Raw genomic sequence first — 14,326 nt, 5'->3', positions numbered from 1 at the left:
TCAGGGATCTTCCTTTATGGAGAGTGGGAACCATAATGTATTGCCTTGCACAGTAAATATTAACTCCAGAGAACCGTCTATAAGTCCGCCGCAGTTCAAGTGACCCTGCTGTCAGGAATGAGCCCGGGGAACTGTGGTCCCGGAAACAGAACAGCGCTGGTGGGGGAAGCTCCACACAGGTCACAGACCCTCCCACTGGAGCACAGACAAATAGCCAAGAGCCTGTCTTACTCACCTCCACCTGTTGGAGGGCATCTTCTGCGTCTCCGACCTCAGATGTCGAGATGGAGGGGTAATTAGAGTCAGATTCTAAGCTACTCTGGTTTGATGGGTTCCGCCTGTGGCCTGGGGTTTGCTGTTTAGGGAGAAACATGTGAAAACACATAATGAACTAATGTTAACAAGAGCTATTATTTTTCAAATAACAGTACATTCTAGAATTGGACTTTTGCCTCCTTTGTCAACAAGAATAGGTACCACTGTTTCTTGGAACGACGGCTAAACAGAGCTGTTCCCCTACAGTTCTTACACCTACAGTTCTTACAATCGTCCAGCTAAGCAACAAAATGACACTTGGAAGAGAACACAGCTCTACAGCGGGTCTGTGTTCCCTGTAAATGAAATGCAAACCCCTAACATTGGGCCAATTTCTCTGAAAAGTCCTGGGGAAAAGACCCTTAATCCCCAAACAGCCTGAAGTACACAGACAGTCCTGTCACCGCCTCCCTCTTGAAGAGAACACTGCACACCGGCCCCTCGAGGCCCCTGCTTCAACCTGCACTCCACCAATTCTGTTTCTGAAAATAGTAAGCATATTAGAAATAGAGCTTATCATCTATACTGTTCACTTAAAAATGACTCTTTTCCCCCCTTGCATCTGATTGGGCGCTGAGAGTAAAAACTGATCTCGGTAGGAAAATTTTAGATTTCTATGTACGTTCCTACTCAACTTCTCTTCCTGGTTCCAATACAATTAACTTATTCAGTCTCGTTTGAATACGCCTTTTTGGAGGGAATAGTTACATGGGGTAAAAGAGAATGACAAATCGTGAAACATGAAAACGTTCCCCTGTATCTGCGTGGCATCGAGGGTTAGGACAAACCGTCAGACCCTTGCAGGCCCCCCCGCAGCTTGTGCTCCCCACGCCATTCCTGTTTCCACACAGGGATTCTCCCAGAGTAGGAAACAAGAAAGAGAACACATTTACATTGGTGGAATTTTCCTTCAAGTCCTAACCGAGATCTTCATAAGACCCCAAAGTTGGGAAAGGAGCTGCCCTTGGGAAGGACTCACTGCCCAGCTACTTGCTCGTGTGAGATCTACCCGCGGGAGGGGTGAGAACTGACACGGGGAGGCGACACTGTTCGTGCAGCACCGATCACCGGGCATCGCTGTGCCAGACGGCACTGCACGGGCAGCAGCGCAAGAACAAGGGCTGCGAAGCCGGTGGGCGGAAGGACTGCCCTCCTTGCCTTTATGATGGTCATCTCGTCCCGGAGGTTGTCGTATCTCTGCTCCAGCCGGGAATATTCCTTCACGAGGTTCTGGTACCGGGAGCGTTCCTCCTCCAGCTCCTTCTTCATCAGGAGGTTTTCCTCGACAGAGGTCTGGGCAAGTTCATCTGGAAAGCAAGTGCACGGAGCTGCACGTCTGCTTGGCATGGCTTCCCCTCGAGCGTGAACACTCGTGCCTGCCGACTAAACTCTTGTTAAAAGGCTGCCCACAACAAGCTCACGACACAGATACTTGGCGAGTTTATTCAGCGACTTCACCCTCTGCAGAGCCCAGGGAGGTTTGCTCCCAAGGCTCGGCTGCAGTCTTCGGAGCGGGGGGGAAAGCCCACTCTGCCCCTAGGGGCTGGGGAGAGAAGCCGGCTGCACACACGACAACTCGCTCGGCTAACATGCCAGACTCTCTCTTACAACAACTGTCATAGCAACAATGTTGGAAGAACCCAGGTTCTGTTCCAGAGTTTCTTCCTTATTCCTGGTCTTTCAGGTTCTTGTGCAGAGAGATTAAAGGAGATGCGAGGAGATATGGCCGCAGGTTAGGTGGGGGGAAGGAGGGAAGGCAAAAAGGTAACATGGGTGGGCTTTTCTCCCACCAAAACTTCTGATTCGTATCAGTGGAAAGAAACAATTCTTAAAGGGAAATTTAAAACAGTTAAAGACCATGCAGGGTGAGTCTGTGCGCTCAGGTGATTAAAACTCCTGAAACCAAATGTCGCGGGATCTTAAAGATCACCCTTCTTTTTCATCTCTCTCCTGATGAAACCCTTTCCCCACTGCAGCATCCGGACTAACTACACGCTTCGTAGAAATCTTTGGGGGAAAATTCGTGTGGAAAAGAACTTAAAATCCAAAATGAAAAGTCCTGCCCTTTGGTACCTACCTTTAGATTGGCACAGGATTTGGTTGTTAAGCTGTTCCTTCTCATCTTTCAAGAGGGCATTTTCTTGCTCCAGGTCTGCAACTCGCTGAAAGAGAGAGCAGGGGGAAGAATATTTGCCTGTGAAGCCGGGCAGAGGAAAGGCTCCTTTTGTGAGGTCTGAACTTCAGCTGGTTAAGTTTAAATGCTCTTTTTACTAAAGAAAATTGAATCGGCCAAAGCTGCTTTCATTTGGGGATTAAAATTGTACACTGAAAGAAAAATCCCATTAGAACAAGGCAGATGAGTTTACCACTGTTTGTGGTTTTGCAATGCCCACAGAAACCTCAAGAAAAGTCTACGCCAAGGTCATATGCTGTGTTCAGGATCTTACAATGATAACGGGCCTTCTTGTATTTAGTTCCATGTCTTGGTAAATTCTGAGCTCTCATGTTTGAGTCTCAGGAAAGCCTAAAGCTCACAATTAAGAATTACCCCTGGTCTTCACCCGCCCCTGCCCATGTGTGTCTCACTGGACCCGCACAGCTCAGATGCTGGGGAGGGGAAGGAGCCTTGCTGCTGACTTTCAACTAGAGGAGGTGAATTATGTTCAGTGAAGCTCCTTTTTTCCTAAGCACAGTACCCTGTGCTAGGTGTGGCAAAAGACGAAAAAATGAGCATAAGACAGGCTCCCAGGTTTTGGTCTGAGTGATGAGCATAAACAACCTCGCTCCCTTTGGTTGAAGAAATCGGTTCTGGCTACCTTTGGTACATTTTATGACCTACTGGGGAGAGGCTTCTTCCCAACCTGTGTAGAAAGAGCCTCAAAATGCCATCCTCAGTACAATAACAGAACACGTGATAACCAGCCTGTGCAGAGTAGCTGAGACTAGATGGTGACCTACCAGAATTGCTACCTAGCAGATTGTGGCATGGAATCCAGGGGGAGAGAGGATCACACAGATCCCAGAGGACCCACCTGCACTCCCTTGAAATGCTGCTAGACCCCGTGGCAGGAAAAGCAGGAAAGGAGGCCCCAGGGATGCTGGCTAAAGGGCAGAAGCCTTGGAGAGGTTTGAATTCCAACTAGTTATGTTTCAATGCCATCTGCCCTTCCTCCTGGCTTTAAAGGTAAGCTTAAGGCACCAAGAGGTGAGTTAAGAGAACTGCTCCCCCCAACCCCCAGCGTCACGTAGAAAGGGTCAGGAGAGAACTGCAACGAGGCTGGAGTCCAGGACTGGGGTCTGCTGTTCTCCCCTTCGGAATTCAGAAGGCAGTGGCTCCCACTTAGGTGCCTTGGCCCCTCTGGGGAGCTGCTGATAGGCTGCAGGTGGCGTGCTCTCTAAGGATCCTTACAGAGAAGAGCAGACACACAGTACTGGCAGAGGCTTGCAAAAGGTCCAAGCCATTTGTTAACCCTCCATTAACATGACCCAACTCCTTCAAACTTCAAGGAGCTTTCAGTCTCCTTCAAAATGTGGCTCAAAACTACCTTCCAGGACACTGTCCCATCCCGGCAACGGGACACTGCAGCTCCTTTGCAACCTCAGTTCAGATGGACTCAGTTTCCCTCGTCAGCTCATCTGCGGACGTGCTGCTCAGAGTTACAGGAATGAGGCGCTGCCTAGTGAGTGCAATGCTGACACTGCTCTAGGGCAAGAACCGCTGGCATTACGTCCTTATATTCAGCAGACCCGTTCCCACCAAGTAGATTATTACCCCCTTCATGGTCAGGAACTCTCTCTATGGAGGATCAGGCAAAGGACCATGCTCTGCCCCCCCACAGGATATCAAATGAGGTAAGGCTGGTAAATATGTATACACTCATGTAACTAATTATACCAAACTGTTATCTTCGTCGACAATTTATTTTTTATTATAATGAACACAACTGATGTTTCGTGTCCACAGAGAGCAAAGCTGACTTGGTGGTGAGGGCAAAGTATAAAAGAAAAAGCATCGGGATGGACGCTGTTTTATCATCAAAGGCTCCCACTTGCGAAGCCTAGTTCTGGCCCAGGGGGTGACACAGGGCAAGGCTGTCACTCATCCATCACACACTTCCTGATGCGCTTCTCTGTACCAGGAGCCCTGCCAGGGGCTAGGGGATGCAAAATGAACAAGACTCAAGGTAGCTGCCCACAGAGAGGGCCCAGCCTAGCAGGGCTGAGGAACAGGTGGGTAGCAGTGAGAAAACAGGTAAGGGCCATAGCAGGTTTCCGTAAAGCAGGGTTTCTCAGCCTTGGCGCTACGGCCCTGCCCTCTGGCAGACACTCGGTTTCCTTACGCGCCTGCTCAGCCTGGACCAGAGGCCTCAGCAGGACCCAGGGGCCACGTTCCAGGCTGTCACATCATCAGTACCCAGCCCGACGCGGGCACCTAACGCTTGTTGAACGAATGAATTGCCCTGCAGATCCAGTTAAGGAGCCTAAGCTCTCCTCATGCAAAAATCAGGACTCCTTTAAAGGGTGTTTTGTTTTTTGTTTTTTTAAATGTGTTTATAGTTGACTAAAACATCTAGAAGACATGAGCTTGTTTAATCAAATAATTCAATTTGGCTCAGGAGGCCAGGAAAAAAGCACTCTTTAAATTCATCTAATTTGCTGTTATTGGACGCAGTTCACCACCCAATGACCTCACGTGTGCCTTTAAATTAGCTTGGCAAATACTCAAAATAGCTTTCCCTTTTCTAGGTGTACAAGTCAAACTGAAAACAACCAACAGAAGAAACCACGTGGTGTGAACCTCTACAACAAAAAGCCCACCCAGGGTGCAGCCAGAGTGAAGCTCCACCTGGTGCCACAGTCAGGAGGGCAGGACTCCAGTCCCCCTCGGAGAAGCAAGACTGCAACCCCTGAACCAGTGGACCAGGGTGGGTGGCTGCTCAGATCAGGCTGTGAGGTAACCAGACCCTCCATGGAACTAGGCCTTCCATTCCCTAAACCACCTTCTGTATACACGGGCAGCTCACAGAGCAGGTGCGCACCTGAGACGGCTTCCAGGATCACTCAGTGCTCATGACTGTCCTCTGAGCATCCTACAGGCCGGCAATGTCCCTCTGAAGTGGAGCATGTCGTCTACCCAGTAGAGGGCGCATGCCACCACCACGAGGCCGGACCTGAAACCTCCATTCCTCCGAATGCAGGCGAAGATCATGAAGCTCCATCGCAACCACCTGTGATCTAAAATCTCAGCCAAGACTCCAGCTGGCGGGGCAGCCACGGTTACGAGCGTGTACCCACTAAAATCTTCTGTTTTGCGGGCACCTCATTTCTTTCCTCCGTCTCCCTCCAAGGCTTTGATTCCAAAAGACAGGCCTCTGATGAACTCAGCTTTGTTATTCTAAGCCATTCATCAAAGTGGCATTGGGGAGCTTTGCTTTTCTTCCTGCCTGAGCAGTTCTGGAGGCAGGCGCACAGCAGGAGGGATGGGCCCCATCTCAGCTCCACATCCCAGGCGGGGGCAGAGAGCGCTCCCCCAATCACACTTTGGTCTCCCCAACCAGCTAGCATATGGAGAGTTTGTTGGCCGCCGTTGTGGTGGGTGACAAACTTCTGCAGCCAAATGGCCTTCCTTTTGTTGTCAGGGACGCAGGCGGCAGGGGGAGACGCTAACAACACAGAATCAGGCAGGTGTGTCCTCTCAGGTGATAAATAGCACCCTCGCCAGCTGTGGGGGCTCATTAAGCATCATTCAGCAGCTCCGTTTTTTGTTTTTTGTTTTTGTTTTTTTGGTGGAGGGGTCTTTTAACTCTTGCAAGGCAATATTTTTGAGAGTGTTTCTTACCTCTAAAAGGTGACTGGGGACAGATCATCAGAACCAACACTGGTGTAAATCAGGCTAGTTTAGTCCCTGGTAAGTTAAATGAAACAAATGCCTCAGCTAAGTAACTGCCTTTACTAGTGATAATGTTTGGGGATACAATGTAGCTCTGGGCTTTTGGTTTTGTTTTGACTTAGTTTTTTCAAGTTGGGTTCTTGCACTGTAAAAAGAGCCAAATGCAAGTCTTCTAGTAGAAAACCACAGCTGGCTGTGGCCCTGAGCAGACCGGGTCCAGCTCGTAACCACTAGGCCACCCCGCATCCTGACAGGTCAGAAGGCTGACATGAAGGACAGCGATGTCGAAGCCTGGAGCAGGCCTCAAACGCCTGGTTCCGACAGCAGAGTTACAGGAAGGCGCTCGGGGCGGGAGGGACCTGGTGTGTCCTGCAGGGACCAAGTGCACCAGACAGACTTGCTCATCTCTCTGGAGGGTTCACGGCCAATGTTGCCTTCAAGGTCAGAAGATCCTTCCTGATGTGATCTCACCACCTTCCTACCCTTCTCCTTGCTCTGTCCACCTCAGCCCGATGGCCTCCTTGTTGGCCCTTGAACCCACCCAGCCTACTCCCACCGCAGGGCTGACGCACCTGCTGTGACATTTGTCACCTGTTCCCTAGAAGTCCCCATGGCTCACTCCTCACCTCACTCAGGTATCTTCTCAGCGGGAGTCTGAATGAAACACACCTGCCCTGGCCCCAAAGGTTCCCCTCTATCCCTTTACTCTGCTTTATTTCTCTTTATTGCACATGAGGGATAATTTGTATTTGATTCCCATCTGTATACTCTCCAATAACCCCCAAATATTTACACTCCCTAAGAATGAGAAGGACTTTTTTTTTTTTTTTTTTTTTGTGGTACGCGGGCCTCTCACTGTTGTGGCCTCTCCCGTTGCGGAGCACAGGCTCCGGACACGCGGGCTCAGCGGCCATGGCTCACGGGCCCAGCCGCCCCGTGGCATGTGGGATCCTCCCAGACCGGGGCACGAACTCGTGTCCCCTGCATTGGCAGATGGACTCTCAACCACTGCGCCACCAGGGAAGCCCAAGAGAAGGACTTTTAAAATTGCTTACTTTTGCACCAGTGTGCAGAACAGTGCCTAACAAATACACTCAATAAATAACTACTGAATAAACGAAGGGCTGTGAGCTTCCATGATTTCTGCAGTGAGATAATGTCCTTCCATGAGACGCATGGGGTCCTCTTTCTAACAACCATCAGCCTCCTTACGAACCATGAAGCCCGCTGACAGCACAACTCTGAGTCTTAATGGGCCAAAGAAGTCCTGTTCTGTATCTTTGCGGGGGAAAGACTCAAAACATTCCACTGTGAGAACCCCCCTACCCCCAAAGGCAGATCTTTTTACTTCTGTTTGGAAAAACACAAAACCTTTACACTGGAACTATCCAAGGTAACTATATCCGCTGGTGGTTCGGTGGCCGACGACACAATACAACGCAGAACCCCAAGCGCACCAGCCTGAACACTCGAGGCCTGCGGGGCTCACAAGTGTCAAGGACCCTCGCTCAGAGCCAGGGACCTAGCTGTGGGCTGCTCTTTCTTACCCACCCACAGCACTGCTCTGAGCCAGGCCGTGCTGGCCTCACCAGCAGAGCAGATTCTGGATAATGAGCCATTGCCTCTGTGTCAAGGGCAGCCCTGGGACTCATGTCTCTTTCATCAGGGATAGGAAACAGCACAGCTGCACAAGTCCGTCAGCGCAGGGATCACTGATAGCTTTAAGAAGGAACAAAATACACATCCCACAGCTAAAAGGAAAGGAGGCTCCAGGCCGAGGTGCAGACCACCCTGGGGAGAGGCCGCAGCAAGGACGCCTTTAATAGAACGACTGTCAGCTAACTTCTGCAGCTGACGGGGGTGGGTCATGCCCAGGCTCCGCCCCCAGGGAGGCCTGGCCTCCCACAGTCCAAGGCAGCATGGCCACGTGGCCTGACAATGAGAATGCCGTCAGAAGCGGGGAGCCCCAAGTTTACCGGGATGCCAGTTCCAATACAACATTTGCTGACAGAAATATCAAATCCATTAATTAAACATCTACCAGCAGCCAGCTCCCTCCCTGCTTCGCCCGTCTCATCAATCTTGTTCAGCAAGGAGCAGGCTGCTGCACAAGCCCGAGAAGAAACCAACTGTCTGATTATTCAGCGTTTGTTAAGACTGGACGTGGTACCTTTGATAAATATTAAACCCAGACTCGGCAGAGAAGAACCAGAGGGGGAAAAAGCCAGCCCCTACCTGCCCTACCCCACAGCCACCAGAATAAACGTTTGGAAGACCTTAGAGAAAGAGAAAAATTTGCTTCCACTTTTTCTCCTTCTGGAAAAAGATGGACATCGCACTTAATCATTTCACGCCAGTTTCTTAAGTTACCAGCTTGGGACTTGCTTATATTTGGAGTCAGGGAAGGTGCTTTTCTCCTTCTGCCTCTGTGCCTGCTATTCCCTTTTTGGCAGTGTCCTTGAATTTTTCTTTTTTCTTGCCAGGACCAAGCTCTCATTGTATTGATATTTAAGACCCAGGTCCAGACTTCAATAGTAACAATTTTTCCAAAGGAGAGGAGGAGGCAGCCCGCTTCCTTATTTGGCTCACGGGATATTATAAACCCTTAGGCTCCCTGGACGGAGACGTGGATGCTTTAAAAGTACTCTGAGTCCCCAAATCACAGTGCCCCAGGGGAGGCAGAGAAGGAGCCTGGAGAGTCCATGAGTCAAGTGCCCTCTGTGGAGGCGGAGACTGCAGACCCCGGGTTTGTGATCTGCTGGGTTAACAGACTTCCCAGCGTCTCATGTGACCAGCACCCATGTGCAGGGAACCTGCTTTTCTTTTTCTCCCAGGGTCACCAATCTCAAGAGTTTCCAGTTCTAATCTTGGCCTCTTCTCTCTGCCTGTGGATTTCACCATCTTGTCTCTTATTCACATACAAGGGTTACTGTCTATCTGTTAGCAAGGATCCATAAACAACAAGTTTGGAATTCCACGCTTTACAGGTTACAGGCTTGTAGATACATTGTAACGGGAGTTTCCTTAAGCATGTGCTTTACCCCGAAGAATGAAGTCCACTCCAGGCGTGGTGGGTGAACTGGCAGGTTTATCTGGGCAACCGGCTGCAGGGTGGCCTCTTTTGTGCCAGGCTGCCTGCACTGGTAAGTCCTATGTCTCAATTTCCTCGTCACCTAATCCCCATGTGGATCTCCCTTCTGACTCTGGGAAACCCCCTGGGATCTGGGGAAGACAGTGGCTGACAGTGGGGAAGTTCTGCCCAGGACGGGAAGTGACATAGGCAAGCCCAGCAGGAGCTGGGTCAGCAGGTGGATGGCAGCCCCCCTATTTCCCGGTTGTGCCTGAGGGCTCAGCCCAGGAGAAGGTAACTGGGCACAGGAAGAGACAGGCACTACAGAGCAGGGCTGAGGGAGGTTCTTTTTCCTTCTAGAAACCATCAAATACCATCTCATGGAGCTGACTAGCTGCAAGTAGAAAGGGCCTAAAAAATGATCTAAACCAACCTTTCTTCTTCTTCTTCTTTTCTTTTCTTTTTTTTTAACAGATGAGGGAACTAAGGCCAGTGAGACTTCCTGCATGCACTTGGTAATGGCAATGCAGGGATGAGAATCTGGAAACTCCTGTGTCTACCTCAGGATGCTTTCTGTGGCAGCATTCAGCTTGCCCCAATTTTTAAACACTGAAAATTGTTATTTCAATGTTAGGAACACTGAGTCCTTCCCTCTTAGATTCTTAACCCATCGTGACTCTCCAGTGATGGACAGGAACTAAATAAGTGGGCAGTGTGCCATCTTCCCTGTGGCCTGTGGGTTGCCATAAAGATGGGGGAGAGAAGCAGCGTCCTGAGACCGTGGAAGGCTCCGCAGGGGCACGTGGGACTTCCCTGGTTTGAACAGCTATCTTGGCAGTGGAGAAGGGAATCTCTGTATCCTGACATTTGAGATGGGAGAGTGGGGTCCAATCCCGTTTTATGGGGTGGAAAGTAAACCTACAGAGCACACCAACCAGAGGAGATTAGTCAGGCTGAAACTATCAACACTTAAGGCAAATTCCCCAAAGCACTATGATTATGGGTAGGGATGCCTAGAGGTTGCCCCTAGTCCCTGCAGGCAACATTAAGAAGAAAGGCCACTACCTCTGCACCGTCTCTCCTGCCAACAGGAACTCGGACTGCAGAGCGGACTCAGTGGCTAGTTCTAGACTATAAGGAACATGCCCAAAGGCACATGTGTGTAACCTTTCAGGGGATGCCATCATGTCCAGGTAATGGCAGAAACTCAATCAGCACTTGCCAGGTGAATGGACACGTGCTTGTGTGGGTTCCCCCAAAGCAGTGGCGCTTTACATCTAAACGCAGAGGGATGGTCAGTCTTGGGCACAAGCCCCAGTAAAGTCTATGGCAGTGTAACAGCTGGAAGAAGAAACCACTTCGGAGGGGCGCTCCGTTAGCCAGCCACCACCCAGCTGCCCCTCTGGCCCCGACATACCTTTCTCAGCTCGTCCTTCTCCCGGGTGTGGGCGTCCTCCAGGACCTTACGCTCCGAGTGGGCCCTCTGCAGTTCTGTCCGCAGGCTCTCGACCTCCTCCTGCAGCTGCGGGCTGCTGTCCACACCCTGGCTCTGCTGGTAGCAGGCCAGCTCCTCCTTCAGCTTCTCTACCTCCGTGACGTGTGTGGAGGTGATGGCTGACAGCTGCTCCGACAGCATCTTGAACTCTTTGTTCTGGGAGAGCACCAGCAAACAGGGAGGGAGGAAACAGGTGGAGAGCAAGGTTAGTGGGACAGGAACAAACATGAAGGCAATTAAAAAAGGGACTTCCAAGGCAGAATTAAACCTCACAATCACCGAACGCTTGAGTGCTTTCTTGGCATCTCCCTAACAAAACTCTACTGTGAACCTAGGAGAAATAAAGGAAAAGAAAAAACACCAGTACTGACATTCAAGGAGTGCTTAGGAGCTGTGACAGAGCTGGAAGCTGGCCGACAGTGGTTAGCCTTCTGTGTCCGGCTGGAGAGATCTTACGCCTAGTTTTTAAGTTGCAGGAACAATGTTTTTGGCTTCTTGGAACTGCAGCCTTTGCTTTTCAGGATTCCCTGCTCTTTCACGCTGGGCCCTCCTGTCCTTGGGCTCACTGGTACAAAGAGCTGCAACCTAATCGCTGGCTCCGAGACACAGGACCTCTTCAGCATCCCCTCTTCCAAGGAGGTCCTCCATGGGGCCTAGGGATCCCTCCCACCACCTGTCAGCTTATCCTGTAAGACTCTGACTCCAGAAATTGATGCCCTGGCAGAACCCATCCCTGCCGACGAGGTACCCAATCATGTACCCACTCAAGCAATAGGTAAGTGAGAAGCATTCTCCTGGGTGCCTGGCAGAGGTACGGAGGGGGGACTCGGAGGCAGACTGTGGATGAGCTCACACAGAGGACGCCCTGAGGACCCAGGGCCAGTGTCAAGTGCTAGTGTAAACATGGGCAGGAAGTGGTGCTGCAGTTGAGCATATCAGCTCAAAGTGGTCAGCAGGGAAAGTGGAGTGGAAGAAGCAGGGTTCTCCCAATAACCAAGCAAGCAAGCAACAGTCAGTGACAATTCTTCATTGCTATTCTCTGCAGGAGCTCCAAGTAGAACAGAGCTATTGGCTAAACTACCAACAAGCTGGGGCACCAGGAACCAATGACTAATTCACACCAGCAGTGAAGCTTCGTGGAAAGCAGTGAGGGGCAGCACATGGACAGCTGTGGGACCCAGTACACCATGAACGCCATGCGGCCTTAAGGCTGAGACCCATTGTTGGTGTCCAAGGGGTACATTTCCCTCATTGATACAGCACAAAAAGATCCTCCCACAGTCTGTGGAAACCTCCCAGTTATTACCTGACATGCCCTTATGTCTGGTCTGGCAGTCAGCCTTGCTCTAAGTAATCACAAATAAGAAATCCAATTAGGTAGCATCTGTTTAAAAACCCCAGTGCCATCTGCACTGCCCACCCAGGTCTGGGTCTCCCAGGAAGCTGAAGAGTCTCTGCACAAGGCGGGTGGGGTTCAGGGAGGGAACACGTGTTGGACTAGCCACCTTGACTTTGTTCTGCTCTGGGCGGGAAGCGAGGTTCCTCCAGGTGCTGCAGCCTGGGTCAGATCCCCGGGAACGTGGGAAGGAGGACGGGGCTGCGGAGGCCTCTAGATGGAGCAGGTGTGGAGAGGCACACAACGTGATGGTGACATCCTGCTATGGGCAGTGATGACACCCCAGGAACCTCATGCAAAGATAACATGTCTAGGAGGCCAGCTCTTTGCTTTCATTGACACACACGCTGAGGCGAGGCTCTGGGAAGTTGGGGAGTTAAGAGACTGGACCCAGACAGACCTGTGCTCAGACCGCAGCTCTATCCTGATCAGCTGCGAACGTGTGGTCAGGTCATTCCACCTCCCTGTGCCTGGCTTCCTCACGTGTGAAAGACAGATAACTGTAACTCCTTCCTCACAGGGTTTTATCAAGGCTCAGGGAGATTAAGGGCTTCCCTGGGGCCCGGCACCAGGGGCACAGTTAGTGCCTGATAAAGGGCAGCTTCTTCATCATTCAGTTCTCTAGGAACCCCCTGGGAGAGATGCTACGAACTCTTTGCCGGCCGCCTGGGGAGTGGGTGGGAGATTCCTAACAGCGGCACATTTCCTGTTCCGGAGGCATGGTTTTAGAAAGGAGGACCCCAGAAGGGCCCAGCAGTTCCCTGCCTCATCCTCATGCCATGGAACCCATGGCCGTGCAGCCAAGCCTGGCACAGAGAGTGGTGAGGGGCACTTGCCCCTCATAGACCCCGGAAACCCTCCCTGTGGTGGCAGGCCAGGCTCCCTGGAGCTGCCTTTGTCAGTGTGACTCGAGACCCGGCCAGCTCTGTCCTCCAGCGAGGACCTTTTCCTAACAGCAGCGGGCTGGGGATTTCCATATGGACCCCTGTTCTCCTCGAGCTCCCCAGACATCCCGAGAGGATGCTTACTCTGCACCACTGCTCAAGGGCACTGTACTACAGGATTCACATCTATTAACTCATTCTCTAGTCACAAAAATCCTATGTAGTAAGGCTGATTAATATCTCCATTTCACAGTTGAGAAAGCTGAGGCACAGAAGGACATAAAACTGTGACTTGTCACATACGATTTTTCAAATGTACATGGATGAAAAATAAAATATTAACTAATGTTTACCGAGTGTGTACTAAGTACACTGAATCAAACTGATTGAAAAGGTTACTGACTTGTAAGTAAGTTCATCTGTCCCTTTTTTTTTTTTTAAGTTTCCACATGTAAGTGACATCATATGATATTTGTCTTAGAAATAGAGTCACAAATGTAGAAACAAACTTATGTTTACCAGGGGGGAAAGAGGGGAAGGAGAAATTGGGAGATTGGGATTGACACATACACACTACTGTATATAAAACAGAAAACTAATAAGAACTACTGTGTAGCACAGGGATCTCTACTCGATACTCTGTAATGACCTATGTGGGAAAAGAATCTAAAAAAGAGTGGATATGTGTGCATGTATAACTTATCCACTCTGCTGTACACCTGAAACTAACACAACATTGTAAATCAACTACACTCCAATAAAAATTTTTTAAAAATAGGAAAAAAAAGAATCTTAATATGTTGTAAAATAAATAAATAAATGAATAAACGAATAAATAAATAGAGGTTACTGACTGAATCCATACATTTGCATCATATTTTCATATATCAAATAAAATATGTTTAAATATAGCCTTATACTCATAAAGGTCTAAGGAACTTGACCCTCGTTGTAAAACTATTGTTAGCTCAACTGGCCTCACTCTCCATGCTGTGCTTGAATAAAGCCAGATTGATAGAGAGCCAAGTTCATAGGTTACATCATTTTGGCTGAAAAATGTCACACCACAGGCCTACACCAGGAACACTGCAAGAAATCATCCCAGGAACTGTCACTGAACTTGCTGCTGAAGGATATTGTGAAGGATGTGGTTTATTACATCACAGATTCTGAAAACCCTCAGGAAACCTGTCTCAGCACCACGGACAGCTCCAAACCCTCCTAAACTCTTTCAACAGCTCTCAAGGGATCCTGTTCCCTTCTTTCTGTTTGCTTG

General features: G+C 50.0%; 1 protein-coding gene across 1 annotated transcript in view; it reads right to left on the bottom strand.

Annotated features, from left to right (window-relative positions):
• The window catches only part of MYO5B (myosin VB), a 50,696-nt gene extending 38,728 nt beyond the window's left edge, over window positions 1–11,968 (bottom strand). The window contains exons 1-5 of the mRNA XM_029217772.1: window positions 11,948–11,968; window positions 10,693–10,926; window positions 2,393–2,477; window positions 1,474–1,622; window positions 236–355 (exon numbers count right to left, since the gene is read on the bottom strand). Coding sequence (XP_029073605.1) covers window positions 236–355; window positions 1,474–1,622; window positions 2,393–2,477; window positions 10,693–10,926; window positions 11,948–11,968 — 609 coding nt within the window. The remainder of the gene's footprint in view (window positions 1–235; window positions 356–1,473; window positions 1,623–2,392; window positions 2,478–10,692; window positions 10,927–11,947) is intronic.
• Window positions 11,969–14,326: the final 2,358 nt, after the last annotated feature.

Source organism: Monodon monoceros, unplaced genomic scaffold, assembly GCF_005190385.1.
Source record: "Monodon monoceros isolate NGI ecotype Baffin Bay Population unplaced genomic scaffold, NGI_Narwhal_1 Super_Scaffold_1, whole genome shotgun sequence".
In the NCBI taxonomy this organism is placed as follows: Eukaryota; Metazoa; Chordata; class Mammalia; order Artiodactyla; family Monodontidae; genus Monodon; species Monodon monoceros.
Note: the sequence above shows the minus strand (reverse complement) of the source record. Positions and strands in the feature narration are given on the sequence as shown.